We start from the raw sequence: 15,582 nt of genomic DNA, 5'->3' as shown, positions 1-15,582 counted from the left end.
GCTCTGGAGGTGGGTTCGTCTGTCCATTAGAGTACATTTGGATACTGTTTTTGACGTAATGTTTAAGTGTTTTCTCGACAAACTTGCATGAGCCAAAACTACTTTTTTAATTCATCTCCCGTATGTGTCTTTCCAAAAAGGTGTCAGCGCTCCCTACCTGCAGGGGGCTTGATCAGCGGTGGGGGGATCATGGGGACCATGATCGGCAGGTGGCCGTGCTCCTTGGTGCTGGGCATGGAGGTGGACGGTGCGGTGGAGGACTCTGTGACTCCGTTCCTGGAGGCTGGCAAAGAATGGGAGCTGTTGGCTCGATCCGGGGAGCTCTCGCTGCTCTCCGTTGAAGCTGGGATTTTTGGCAACAAGTTTTCTAGACGGGGGGAAATGGAGCAAAATAAAGTGTTACTGGACGACTGATGAGATGCTGTGCGCAAATGCTGCCATAGTGTAAGAGCCCAGTGTGATTCAATCTGACACAAAGGGTCACTCTTCCGTATTAGATGTCAAGTGATGAGGCATGTTTGTTTGGCGTTGACAAGTTTATGTTGAAAGCCCACCATTTAATTTGATGTGGGGTCACTTATGCAGTACAAACAAACCCACAAATATGGATCATCCAGCTCTGCAGTGCAAAGCATATTAGCGTCTTTAAGGTCATTGTTTTCGTCTTTACTTCCCACAAATGTACTTTTTCAGTTCAGTCCCACCGCTCTCGTCGATCCCGTTTTAGCTGCAGCGGCAGAAAAAAGAACTCCAACACACGGTTGATCGATAAAGTTAGAAAATAGCTGGCGTGGAGCCTTTAGCAGCTAATAAGTCAGACATTTGGAGACCAAATCTGAGCAAAAAGGAGAGTGAATATTGGGTTTAGATTTGTCAGGTGGACACAAATGTTACTCCAAAGGGATGCTGATGTCGCTCTGTGTCTCCTAGAAATGTGTGTTGGACGCGGGGAAGTTGCTGCATGGACGATACAAAAGCTAAGACAATACCAGTAGGTGACGAGCTCAACGTATCAACTTTATACTGTAATGGTAAATTTGAATATCCCTATTTCCTTGAGAAGCCTTTCAGACAGGCAGAACAGAAGGCTTTCCCCCCAAGATATCAGATCTCTTTTTCTTTTCTACCCATTTGTGTATTTTAATGTCTAGACCTTGAAATGGCATTTCAAGTTTCGGAGACAGTCAACCGCTCACTGTCTCATGATGTATTCAAACCCTTTTGCATTCTGAACTGTGTTGATCAGACCTCTTAATTATACGGCAGGATGTTTGTGCTGATACCTGTGAAAGGACAAGAGTGTGAACTGTGTTGACTAGACCTGTTGATCATACTACAGGATGTCTGGGCTGGTCAACCCCACAGTAGACAAAGGATGTAATACACATTCAAGGGGCTTTCCCTCAGGTATAAATGTTCAGGTTTCTTTATGCTCACTGTCTTTCTTCATTTCGAACCGCTCGCATGTTGATTGACCTTTTCTTTGCAAAGAAAATAAAACTTTGTCGGCCGGCAAGAATTCGTTATTTCATTCTTCACCAAGAGCAGAAAATTTCCACGACAATACGATGATAGTATGTCGGTGTTGTGTTTGCAGCTCATTGTGTCTGCTGTTTCCAGTCTTTATGCTAAGCTAAGTGACTGCTGGCTTTAGTTTCAAATTTAGCGTACAAGCGCGAGGGCGGCATCGACTGAGTCATCAGAGTCCCTGGCAAGAAAGCAAATAAGCGTACTTCCCAACATGTTGAACCTCTCCTGTAAGTGCGTATTTAACATTTAACTGGTTCAATGTTAGAGTCGATAAGGAGATAGACTACGTGACTAATAACAACAGTGTACCTAAGCCTGTTTCACCTCAGAACATCTAGGCCGTCACGTGAGACTTTGGCCAATTTCAGGTCATTGAGCAGTGTGAGGGGCGACACGGTGGAGGGGTGGTTAGCACTGTCGCCTCACAGCGAGAGGGTTCCTGGTTGCATTGCTCCCACTTGGCCCAATAATCAATTAACACAAGTTCAACACACAACACTCAAAAAGGTTAGACAGTCTGCTTCGTCAGGACTGTGCGGGTCGGGATGTGGCTTTATGTGAGATTGACCCTATTTACATTGTTTTAAAGTGCGCCTTTACTTCGGTTCACAAGTCCACAGCGCAAAATACAATGCCACCCTGACAAGGATGTAACAGGAAAATGATTAATTAAATAATTATTAGCTTTAATACGGGACGTTGAACGAAGTGTTTTGTGACCGTCCACCTTTGGAAAGAGATGCTGAATCATGCTGACGGCGTTATCTCCCGCCCTTTGACCTTCCAGTGACGTGGGCGGCAGCAACATCTGAACACAAGCGGTCAGCAGGAGACGCGCGGTGGACGCAGGTGTGAGCCGTTGTGTGTCTCAGCTGTCCGCTCGTGTTCGGATCACACAAAGGCATTATAAAAACGTGTAAACAGGGCTGTGAACGGTGCAGGCAGCAGAGGCAAACACTCCACCGGTTGTCACGTTTTCATTGTAATGTAACGAAACAGATCGGTGAATGGAAATATGTGACTTTCCAAATGAGGTAACCAGTGAGGACAAAAACAAGACTGCACAAACCTCACAAGTGTAATAATCTAAACTTGTAAAACTTGCTTGTTACTCATGGTTAGAAGCTATTTCATGAAGTTTTAAGGGCCTTTAAAGATAGAATCCCTAAGATTTCCATCTAATTAATATATTTAAAGTTACTATCTATCAAAGAGTGAGTTAAAACAATGGTGATTGATCGTACGATGAACTAATGAAAGCCCCTGTTTCCTCTTTGACGGTTAGTCCAATCTCCCCGTCTGTGGTGACGTCCCCTCTCTAAATGCTAATGCACCGCCATGATAGTGACTACGATAGGGGTTACGATGCCTTCACTTGTAATCAAAAATTGGGAACATCCAACTTCTGAGTCAGGCTTGTAGGAAGTGCAGTAGTGTAATAGGAACGTGTGTGTGTGTGTGTGTGTGTGTCTGTGTGTGTGTGTGTGTGTGTGTGTGTGTATGGATTTAAGAGGGTAACATATAGGGGATTGAGCGGAAGTATAGAGGTGAATATGTGTCAATAAAGTTTACAAAAGTGCAAAAATTTAGAAAAAATATGAAAATTTAACACACATAGCGACATGAACGTGACAAGATGGCGGGCTCTGAAAAAACTGGCTCGCCTGCAGTCGCATCTTACCGCCAAAGAGGGCGCTAGAAACAAGGCATCTCAAGTCTTACAGAGTATGACTTTACCACAATAACAAAGAGGTGTCATATTCATGTTACGTACAACATGTTTCACGATCCAGTTCATATTTCCACTAATTTCATCATCTTTTAATGCAGCATACATGCATGTTGTAAATATTGAAGTCATTCAACTGGGCGAACAGTGCATGCAAAGACATTGTAAAACGGTGTGGTGCATGTTGGCGCTCCATACCTTTGAGGACAGAGATGTGCTGCGGCGTCTCCCCTATCTCCAGGTTGTCAGAGTCTCTCAGCTCCACCTTGTCATAGCCGTACCAGCCCAGCAGCTCGTTCATGGTGTTCTCTGCAAAACTCTGCAACGCAAAACGGTCGGCAGGTGAGAGTCGAGACGAAAGCCTTCACACAGGAATCACTGGACTAGACAATGTCATATCTGAGCTGTAATCATTGCAACACGAGCTGCTAGAGCGCTGCAAAGAAGTTATTTAGCATCTAAAAAAAAAATTTAAGGTGAGTGACTTGATTTCTTTTCATCAAATGAAACAAAATTGTTACCCCAGCAAACATAATGAAAACAGGATGAGTGAGATTTGAGGTCAGTTGTTATAAAGAAGCAAATGCAACAATCTGTGTCTTTGTTGCATTCGCTGTGCTTCTGCTGAGACCTTGACTTTAAGACTAACTCAAGTCACAAAAGCACATTTCATTGACTTATTAAGCGGAGATATTAGAATTTCACTCAAAAGTTAAGGCTGTGAATAAATATGGGTCATACTAAGCTGCTTTCAGAGGTGACCTATACTACTCATTTGTTGATACCGTACGAAAAGCAAAGTGTAAGAAAGACAAGCCCCAGTTTTATTGGGGTCACTGTGTCTGCTGCTGCCTGTCTTTATGCTAAGCTAAGTGCCTGCCGGCTTTAGTTTCAAATTTAGCGTACAAGCGCGAGGGCGGCATCGACTGAGTCATCAGAGTCCCTGGCAAGAAAGCAAATAAGCGTACTTCCCAACATGTTGAACCTCTCCTTTAAGTGCGTATTTAACATTCAACTGGTTCAATGTAAGAGTCGATAAGGAGATTCACTATGTGACTAATAACAACAGTGTACCTAAGCCTGTTTCACCTCAGAACATCTAGGCCGTCACGTGAGACTTTGGCCAATTTCAGGTCATTGAGCATTGTGAGGGGTGACACGGTGAGGGGGGTGGTTAGCACTGTCGCCTCACAGTGAGAGGGTTTCTGGTTCGAATCCCTGTGTGGAGTTTGCATGTTGTCCCCGTGTCTGCGTGGGTTTTCTCCGGGTTCTCCGGTTTCCTCCCACAGTCCAAAGACGTGCAGGTGTTCGGTTCATTGATGACTCTAAATCACCCGTAGGTGTGAATGGTTGTCTGTCTCTGTTCGTCTCTATGTGTCCTGTGATAGACTGGCGTCCTGTCCAGGGTGGACCCCGCCTCACGCCCGATGTCAGCTGGGATCAGCTCCAGCCCCCCGCGACCCCGACAGGGACAAGCGGCTGAAGATGAATGAGCGTTGTGAGAGCATTCCTATTGGCTCGGGACAGAGAGCAGCAGGGAAAACTCTCCCTTTTTTGATTTGCTTTTTACGTACTGCACCTTTAAGTACACTGTAAAAACATGAACTGTAAAAAATGGTAAAACAACTGGCAGCAAGTTTCCAAATGGATACCGTTACATTACCGTAAATAACCATATTAAATAACAGTATATTTAATGTAATTAAACTTTAATTAATTTACCTTTTTACAGTTTATTACATTTAATTCTGTGATAATGTTATTTACTGCAATTTCACTGTATCCATCTGGAAACTTTGCTTTCAGTCGTTTTAACGTTTTTTAAATATTTGTTTTACAGTGTACACTAATCCATCCTGCAGGAAAACCAATCTGAACACAGTCAAAACACTCATACAGCGTACGACAGCTGTCACCGAGCAGTAATGACACTTCACAGGTGAGAATACATCATAGTCATGAAAAACAGTTGTGCCGTGTGACAAAATACCATCCAGGTGACACTGCTATGCTGATAGTTCGGCCTGATATGCAAAGATAAATAACAACTTTATGTATTTCCTCCATAACAGCCTCTCGCATCCCAGTCGATAAACACTGAACTCAAAACAGAACCGTATTCCTGCTAATGCACACGGCCCATTACCACCATACCCCTCTCAGGAGCGTCTATCCACCGAACCCTAAATGATGCTAAATGCTTTCGTTTGACTCGGAAAGTATAGATAAAATGTTCTTTCGGGAAACAAACTACAGCAGTGAGTGAGCAGCTATGATTATTTGGTGTGTGTAATAAAATATTCGTCACAGGTCACTGAACTGTCAGCTTAAGGGGAACTCTGGTCCTTGGCGCTGTAAGTAATTCACATATTGCTTCTGAATGCATTTCTGTTAATATTCCTTATAATGATGAACACATTCAGCTCAAATTTGTACCAAACTAGGCTAAGTTATGTCCCGACCTGTCAATCGGATCGTATGAAAGGCTCGCAAGGGCACGCGCTCCCCATGCAACAACGCATGGTACTGTACGTTGCCACGGAGATGACCCTTGACGCCTAGTCTTGCCATTGGTGGGCAGGCTCCAGATCAAATTGACCAGACTCGAGCCAGTCCATTATTTTACAGCCAGTCCCACGTCACTAACAATTATGTCGTCATGGCAGCAGCCGACACTCATCCGTCAATACATCAAGCAGTTAAATGTCAATTACGAGCGGCTCCTGTCGATATGTCAGAGCCGGAGTGATCATGTCAGAGGGGATCAGCGCCACCCAGCACATCCGACTCTTAGCCGATCTAAATTTAACAGCAAAACATAGACACACACAAACACACACACACACACACACACACACACACACGCGCAGAAGAGAAGAGAGTATCTATGTGTTGTCTGTAGTCAAACCATTGCCGCGTTTTGAGAGGGAAAAGTGCAAAAAGCTCATTCTGGTTGTGACCTAACCTGAACTGTGTGCACTGCAGATGAAAGCATAGATGTGCCTTCACTGTTGCCTGTTCATCTGTGGCGTTTCCAGGACATTTGGACTGGAGTGGCCAAGGTGGGACACAGAGCCAGAGTGGGGTGGCCATGGCGGCAGGGCAAACCCGAACAAATGGCATGTGATATGCGTTCTTAACTAATACAGAGATGATTCATAAATGAAGAAAAAGCCTGTTAGCATCCATTGTAATGTTTGTAGACCTGATTAATACAACCTAGAACAGCACGAATATGCAGTTCCCATACTTTTCACTCTTTTCTGTTCCACTCTAACCGAACAAAGGCATCGAGAAGCCTTGATTACTTTATTCATATTTTTAATCGGTGCTTATGTTCAGGATGGGCTCAACATTTGACCGTTTTCCAGTTGAGTAGAGCCCTGATCACTCATCACTCAACACTCATCATTTAGCTTTGATGCATCTGCAGGAGCGTCACAGCCTGTTAAAGCTGGATCACCCACTTTATAAACGTCTACAGCTGCTTTCATCTAATCAAACAGTCGTAATGTGAAAATAACAACTTTATATCCATGGTAACAGCTAAGGTGTGTCTTTGTTGTTACAGGTGTCACTTAAAAATACAGTAACGGACTGTGGTAACTGTTCATGTTAACGTTTAAATGTTTAGCGAGTCACCGTTCAGAGTGAAACATTACGATTTCCTACAAGTCAGTGAAATAAACACGTTGTCTGAAATGCTCCGAAGCCTGTCCGCATGTCAACTTCCTATGAGAGGGAGCTGCGGGAGACTAACTGTAGTTGGCTGACTGCTAAGCTAATGCTGACTGCTGGTTGGTTTCTGGTCGGGCTAACGGGCTAACGAGCTAACGTTACTAATGTGTAGTTTGTCTACTTTGAACTGCTTCTACGCGCTAAATGAAGTTTTCCCACACTCAGCAGAGAAGTCCATATAACTTAAACAATAAATGACGATAACTCTCAAAGGATACACGTAATCTTTTCATTGCGGTCATGAGTCCTGAGGATGTCAGCGACAGTTTGAGGAAGTGTTGTGCCATATTCTGCACCCCTGCCGTGATAGGACGAAACCCCTCGCATTATAGTCAAATACATTCAACTTGTATATCTCCACAGAACATGCAAAAAGGTGTTGTTTTGTGTTCGCTATTATCTCACTTTGCGTTGAGAAGAACATCAGTTACTTACACTCTTTAAAAGAGTTTAAAGAGTGTTATGTGTATTTAGTGTCTTTGTTGTATATGTCTACCTGTCTGAGAGAGTGAACACCTACCAAAGTCAAATTTCATGTATGTTTGCATACTTGAAACCTGAATCTCGCCGGATGAATTTTGTTCCGCCGTGCTTCCCTCATCCATCTGGGATCGCCCGACTGGGAAGTGATTCCAGGAGGCTGGGCCTCATCAAGAATCCTTGCATATGATTGGATAAACCACTTGTCCATCATCTTTATTGTTGGCTACGTCAACCACTCACATCAAAACCAACCTGTGACGCTGATGAGAGCGACGCAGGGGAAAGCCAAACAGAAACACCGACATTGTTCCCACCAACAGAAGCCTTCAGAGTTGTTCTCTGGTGCTCTTTTAAAGAAGAAATATTCTCTAGATCGGACAACGCGGATGAAACAGCAGCATCCATGTTGACACGTGCTTCCTCGATGCGAGCTGCCATTGTTGTCTGAATCACAACAGTAGCTTCTCTGCTACGTCACATCTATGAAACCCCGCCCGGCGGTCCTGATCTACCTGCAAATTTTTGGCGGACCCTGAAATCCCTTTCATATTGAGCGATCCCAGATGGTTGAGTCAAGCTAGGCGGAGTCAAGGCCGAAGCAAGGAAGAACGAAATTCATCTGGCAATAGTCAGGTTAGCATACTTGGCCATTAAAGCTGATTCTGATTCTGATAATCTTTTTCTTCCAATTCATAGGTTCAAAACTATGTGCTTTAAGTACATTTAACTGTATATAGGTCGTATGGTATGTATGTAGGTCGAAACGATAGCCTTCAGATCCATAATATCACCTATAATGCGGGGGGGGGGGGTGCCTTTCACGGCAGGGGTACTAAATACAACACCTGCACTGGCACTGGCGTGCGCATATATGCCGTTTTCCAGACATCTGCTGACCAGAGATCAGTTCTTACGTCCACAGTCCTACCACTACTGTAGTCGTTGGAAATTACAAACTGGTCCTGGATCAGCAGATTAGCTGTCATCATTGATTGAGCAGCGTTTGTCCCGGCCGTGTGTTCATGAACTTCACCAACACCCCACCAGATCTGGGGTGGCATCCCTAATAATGTCATCATGAGGATTCCTGTCTCAGAGGGATGTCAGAGTAGACGGAAGGAAAGTTGGAAGATATTACACACGTAAAGTAAGTTCACGTCTATCAACCAGGCCGGTCTCAGACGTTTTACACCACGGGGACGAGAGAGAGAGAAAAGTGGCAACTTGAGAACAGATTTCTCCCAAGTGCTTGCACTCGCTGCTGGAGGCAGGACTGAAGTATTGATTCGTGATTTCCTGTGGGTGGAAAAGTGACCGCGCCTGCAAACAGAATTTAATTTGGGCAAATGAAGTGAAACAACAAGGTCTCAGTGGAGATGGGTATGTTGTATTTTCACAATAAAACACCTTATGGAGCTTTAAAAGGAAAAAGAAACGTATTGAATGTCTCATTGTGCACGCTGACGCAGCATGGCCTGGTGGACACCCAGCATGGAGCCTGTCTGAGCCCACAGCCCACAGACAACAGGTTGGTCCGCGGGCTCAATGACTTGATACAAATTCAATTAACAGAGCACCAAAACAAAGGATACAGTTAGGATATTGCTTACAGTGGTATTATATTAAGGGAGATACAAGTGGTAAAGAGACGACACAAACACACACACAGACACACACACACAGACACACACTTGTTTAGACTGAGGCAGCTGTATCTCTTTGCATATTTGAGACACTGTGGCACAGTATGGGAGTGACAGAGGCACATTTCCTCCTGCTTCGTCAGCACTTTCACTCTGTTTCTAAGCATTTTAGGGAGAAATTCATGACGTGCTGTATTTGTATCTCGGAGCAATAGCACTGCTCTCGGATCAGTTTTGCTGTGATCATACAGAGCGTATGGTTTCTGCTATTCTGTGCAGAAGTGAATTGGCCACACTTGGTCTAAATGCTGCGGAGGCAGTATTAATGAAGAATGACAGGAGCTATTGATCCGCCTGTTATGAAATACCACTGTGGTGGAGTGGTCAGTGGGCAGACGTGGCACAAAGGTGCATGGCACGGTTCAAGTCAGTTACAGGTGAAGTCGAAGCACCATAATATTAATTATCATAATTTGATTTTTATAGCACCTTTAAAAAGAGCAGTTTCCAAAGTGCTTTGACATAACAAAAATGCAAAAACACACACAAATACAGTATAAACAAATCCAATGAGGTAGAACGTAACACATCATTTACACATCATTGTATAAATGTGTAGAAAGGACAAAGGAATGTATTATTAGCGTATTCATTCATTCATTCATTCATCTTCAACCGCTTGTCCCTGTCAGGGTCATGGGGGGGCTGGAGTCGATCCCAGCTGACATCGGGCGTGAGGCGGGGTCCACCCTGGACAGGACGCCAGTCTATCACAGGGCACATAGAGACGAACAGAGACAGACAACCTTTCACACCTACGGGTGATTTAGAGTCATCAATGAACCCAACACCTGCACGTCTTTGGACTGTGGGAGGAAACCGGAGAACCCGGAGAAAACCCACGCAGACACAGAAGAGGCCGCAGCTGGGATTCGAACCAGAAACCCTCTCACTGTGAGGCAACAGTACTAACCCACACCACCATATTAGTTCATTAATTCAAGGTGCTTGCAAAGAAAGAAGAGCAATGAGATAAAAGGATAAAAAGACGGCGTCACAGGAAGGCAAGTCTATAAGAATGACTGATGATTTGAAAGAGGACACTGAATCAGCAAGCCTTATCTCCGCGGCTCTAAGGCCATTATCTAAGACCAGGCTCGTATGCACGTAACCGCTGTATCTGCTGTTCAGCGCGGGAACATCTGGAACTCTCCGCGTCAACAAGAAAACGATCTGTAACAATCCCTTAAAGTCATTTTTAAAATCTAATCCAAACACTGACAATTTCAACTTTTCCACCAAGGTTTATATAAAAAAAAAAAAATGCTGGTAAAAGCAGTGAAGGGTGTTAATGAGGACGGCTCGTGTAGCAGCACTTCTGCTGGAACAATGCTGAGTGACAGCAGTGCTCGCTCTGCCTGAAGCTTCCTTGAAGTCAGATTTCGTAGCACTAAAGCAGAGCTAAAGTTAGGTCCTGACAGCTATATACACAATTGACTTCTCATCCACGGAGACACCCTGTGTTTTCATGGCATTTTGCACCACCTTGACTTTTTACTGAAATGGCTAATACATTCCTTGAATTTAAACTGCGGGGGCAGTTAATCCCTACGCAGTCTGTGTGGCATTTGCATGTTTTCTCTGTATTCACCAGGGTGTCCTTCCAAATGTCACATACAGGCAGGTCAGATGAACCGGTCACAGTTAATAGTTTGCGGTGTGAGTGCGAGTGGCCCGACTAAGGTGTTTCCGAGCCTCACACACATTGTATTACACACTATTCGTATAATGATGACAACGAATTAGGTCAAGAAATGACATCTAAACTGAGAAGCAGACGTTTTCTCATACAGTTACTGCTGCGTCAAGTCGGGACAATGAACCCAAACGTAGCAGTGCTAAGGCAGATTCAAACACTGGCATGCACAACCGCTGCAACAAGCCGACCGCAAACTTTGAGGTGAAAATCCACCTTTTGAGCGACTTAGTTGGAGCACAACCCAACCTGAATGTACTCCCGAGTAAAACGGATGTGGCTGTAAAATAACCGCATCCCGGAGACAAAAACACAGCGTCTCTCTGTGTCTCCCTTTCCTTCTTACCACCCTGTCCCCTGTGTCACCCTACTACTTTGAGAAAGTGGGAGCAGTAATAAGAGTGGAATCTAATCCCGGTTGGCGGCTCATCAAAGCGGCGGCACCAACTTTGGCTGTGGGTGAGCTGGGGAGGAAGAGGAGCTGGAGGCACAGAGGCAGCTACAGATGTCTATATGTCACGCTGGGTGTACGGCCTTCTTACCCGGTCGAAATCTGTTTTTATCAGCTTTCATTCATCCCAAAGTCTTCTCAGAGCCCCCGACAGAGCACGACAGAGGGCAACTTTAGATGAATATGTATCAAGTTTGAATAGTTTCGAAAGGCAACGTTGCCAAAATGCATGGCCCCGGGGAGGTGACTTCAGTCGTCTGCCCGTCTTTCCTGTTTATGTTGTTGACCTTTGAACCCTGACCTTTTGTTTACGGCCACCATCAAGTCAAAACGTAGTCCCCGGATAGAACCATTATGAGATCAACATGTCCACTTGCCATAAATATCCTCAAAGCAATTTCAGTCAAAAGCAACTGGACTTGGTTATTTGTCTAGGAAGACGTTTCACCTCTCATCCAAGAGGCTTCATCAGTTCATGTACGCATCTGACCAGGCTGGGACTGGACCAGGACCAACTAACTGGTGTGGAGATCCAGGTATTTAACCTCTCCCAAGGCCGATGATGTCACTGGAACCCTTTGTGCTCCAAGTGCCAACGACCGTCGTTAGAGCGGCAGTCGTCGGTTGGAAGTTGGTTTCGACTTCATTAGTGCTCTATTGAGTCTTAAACAACAGTCGTTGGAGCCATGAAGTTTACTTAGCTCATTCATGCCGCCATGAGGATCAAAGCCTTTCCGTTTGGCACACACGCATGAGTTTCCTCTGCGACCACCATCACACAAAAATGTCAATCAAGTTAAATCTGAAATTTACTGAGCACTAGCGCTGGGTACTGTTAAAAAAATCACCAGTTACAGTACACTTAAAGTGATACTGAGTACATTTGAGTAGCTCATTTGACACCGTTGCTTCCCTACTTCATTCCGTACCCATCACGTGAACTGGAAGCATCTCAGGACGCGCTCCATTCACCACACCACAGACTGTACGAGCCAATCGCACGTCGCGTTCAATCAGAGAAAACTCACGGTGATTGGCTGCAAGCAAAATCATACAAGATCTGGGTACAAAGAGGAAAGAATGCAGATAATGTCTGACTGTTTCTGTACCAAATACCCTTCTTGCATCTCTTTCTGTGGAAAAAGTGTGGATGAATCCTTTAAATATCAACGAGACTGTGGTCTCTCCTCTGACGTTGAGCTCGGAGTAAACTTTACAGTCTTTAACCCCCGCTACCCTCCCGCGCCAAGAATAGCAAACTCATCAGTGCATCGGTTCATCTGCTGGTAATGTGAGGTGTAATGAATATGGCAGCCTTTAGGGGCCATAGTGGGCTTTACACCTGTCTTGTTTAGTCAACAAAGCAGCAATGGAAGCAAGTCGAATGAGTAAACATCAATGACAGCAGGAAGTGATCGATGGCTTATCAATACGTGTAAGAATTGTTTCCTGTTAGGTTTGTGTGTTTGTGAACAGGGTTACAGAAAGAAACGCTGGCCCAATTTTTATGAGATTGGGTGGAAGGGTGTGACATGGGCCAAGGAAGAACCCACTATATTATTGGTATTTTTACTTTTTACCGTCGTCAACCCGTCCATTATACTTGCCCTCCCGATATTGCTGCACCTACTGACGTCTCCATGCAGTGTATGAGAGGCCTAACAGGTTTCGTGTGACCATGGTTGCTACATTTTAAAGGCTAAAAGTCTAATAGAAGCTTAATTATCCTTTTGGCGGATGGAGGCATAGCTGGAGAGCATCAAAGCAGCATCATATTCAGTTGACACCGTGTCCTCGTTACCGTCGTCCAGAAGCACGGTTAAAGACAAGACGGTGTTTTTACAGAGCCTCTGCAGGATGGCTGATGCACTCCTGATACTTCCATTACACATTCATAATCTGCCGCTCCTCTGCCAGATATTCAGCAGCGGATAATGATAAAAAATGCATTTCACACGGTCTTCCCCCTCTTGTTTCCCTCCGGTAAGACCCAACCGTGGCCAGTGGGGCTTGTGGTAATGATGATGGTGGGAATTGGATACCTTGCGGGTAGAAACCAGAGCAGGTCACTGTACACTGTGATAAAATTCCCGAATCCACACGCCAAGTTTCCCTTTGCCTCCTCCTCCTCCTCCACTTTTCCACTCCCCTGCTCCCTCTCTCCTCCTCTGCCTCTCCCTCTCCTCTGCTTTCATTTCCCTCTACTTTCCTCGATATGTGATCCAGCAGAGACACTCGGGTTACAGTTTTTACAGCTTAGCCAGCCCAGGCGCTGTATACATTCCTTTCTCCACTGTTTCTTACCCTACTCTTCAGCCTCTCGTATCCCCTCCGTGCCCACTCCTCCTTGTCCTTGATTACTCACCGGGGCTTATTTTACCGTGGCACACATTAAGCAGCCAGATGAAGGAAACACTGTTAGACTGTTTGGTTTTTGCAGAGTATGATTCCTCACAAGGGCACATTGTGTGTGTGTGTTTGTGTGTGTTTGTGTGTGTGTGTGTGTGTGTGTGTGTGTGTTTTGGTGTGAAATATTGAGGATGAGAGAAGGGAACAAACTGGGTCCCTTTGTTCTGAACACCTGGATGAGAAAACTGGGAGTTTTCTACAGGAAATCAATACATTCAACTTCACTTGCTGCTGCGGGCTATTATCATGCACCCATGGAGTTAACTAGCTCTCAACAGCGCAGCTCGTACAATAACTGCACTCATAACCAATTAATATGTCAGATACGTACATATTCGTTTAACTTATCAACTCCTATAATGTCACAATAACAATGAAGGTATCGAAAGAGAGGCTGCAGATATTTTCTAGTTCCTTACTTCTTTCTGTGTGTGTGTGTGTGTGTGTGTGTGTGTGCGTGTGTGTGTGCGTGTATGGTGTGTGTGTGTGTGTGTGTGTGCGTGTGTACGCAATAGGAGATGAAATCCAAGGTTGCGTAATGAGCTACAATCGAACCTGTTTAGCCTTTGAAAGTGTTCTGACACCTTAACCGCATCTGCCGCTCCGTTCAGCAGCCTCCCCTGGTATTGATGGAGATACTGGAGTTCCCATGGGAGAGCAGTGTTTTTCCCTACGCACCAACAAAGCAACACCTCATCTGCTCTACTTTGACCTGACATGTGTAAAAAAGAAATAAATAAATACTGACATTCTCATTCGGTCCCATTACATCTTCACATTCACTCAGATCCATAATTTGACAGCTGCCGTGCTCACAGATCAAACGGCGAATGAAGTCACTTTCACCAAAAGAGATGTTCAAGTGACACGTCCGCTCTCCAGAACATAATGTAAGAGACGTCAATTCACTGACCCCTGAGGGATGACGCGTGTCAAAGCGTTTGCCATCTCACCGCAAAACTGAGCTGCTGATAAAACAGCGTTTCTGACCGACGTCCCATAATGACTTGGTCAGTCAGATCAATTACAAGAGGAGACATTTAATTAGATTTTTTTTCTCCTTCCCAAATAGATTGATGGTGATATTTGGTCACTGCTGTAATGATGATAGAAAAAAAAGACCAAATTAAAACCTGGACAGAGTGCATTTTATTGTGCCTGAATGATGCTCATAAAGATTTCATTCATTCTAAATGCTCCACCGAGACTACCTCAAGAGCTCCCCCGATAAGACACGCGGAAATGTCTCCATGGTGAGACCCTGCCTGACACACACACACCCCCCCCGTCACACACACACACACACACACATACACACACACACACACCACCTACCTCCACCCTGCATCCCTCCCACCTGTCATAAGCACCAGACAACAGGAGGATGGATTATTTCTCAAACTGAGGACCGCGGGACTTTTTTCTTTTTTCAATCATTAAAAATCAATTTAAGCTTTAAAAAAAGAAAAATCTGCAAATGACAGAAAACCCCCTTTTCTCTAGACCTCCTAAGCAATTGAAGGTGACCAAAGTCTGAATGCAGCTGTGGGACACTCAAGGAAAAATCCAAAATAACACACTTGCTGAACATGTGTGTGTTTTAATAAGCTGCATACTAATGTCATATCACTGCCCGCCCTCTCATCAACAGAGCATCTAGATTGTGATCCATAAAAAGAGCAATATTTGTGTTGTGTTTTACAGTGAGAGGGGAGAAGCGCTGACACATGGACGCAGCTGGTATTTTGGAAAGGTCTGAGCACAAAAAGGCTTTCTCCCAGGGTTGTTTCAGGACTCGCACGGGGCCAGCACCCTCGCTTCTCCTCCTGACTGCCTAAAAAAT

At 44.8% G+C, this 15,582-nt stretch overlaps 1 protein-coding gene across 1 annotated transcript in view; it reads right to left on the bottom strand.

Annotated features, from left to right (window-relative positions):
* The window catches only part of sobpa (sine oculis binding protein homolog a), a 50,295-nt gene that overhangs the window by 33,352 nt on the left and 1,361 nt on the right, over positions 1-15,582 (bottom strand). Inside the window, exons 2-3 of the mRNA XM_083924949.1 lie at positions 3,458-3,578; positions 158-367 (exon numbers count right to left, since the gene is read on the bottom strand). Coding sequence (XP_083781075.1) covers positions 158-367; positions 3,458-3,578 — 331 coding nt within the window. The remainder of the gene's footprint in view (positions 1-157; positions 368-3,457; positions 3,579-15,582) is intronic.

Source organism: Echiichthys vipera, assembly GCF_963691815.1.
Source record: "Echiichthys vipera genome assembly, chromosome: 12".
NCBI lineage: Eukaryota > Metazoa > Chordata > Actinopteri > Perciformes > Trachinidae > Echiichthys > Echiichthys vipera.
Note: the sequence above shows the minus strand (reverse complement) of the source record. Positions and strands in the feature narration are given on the sequence as shown.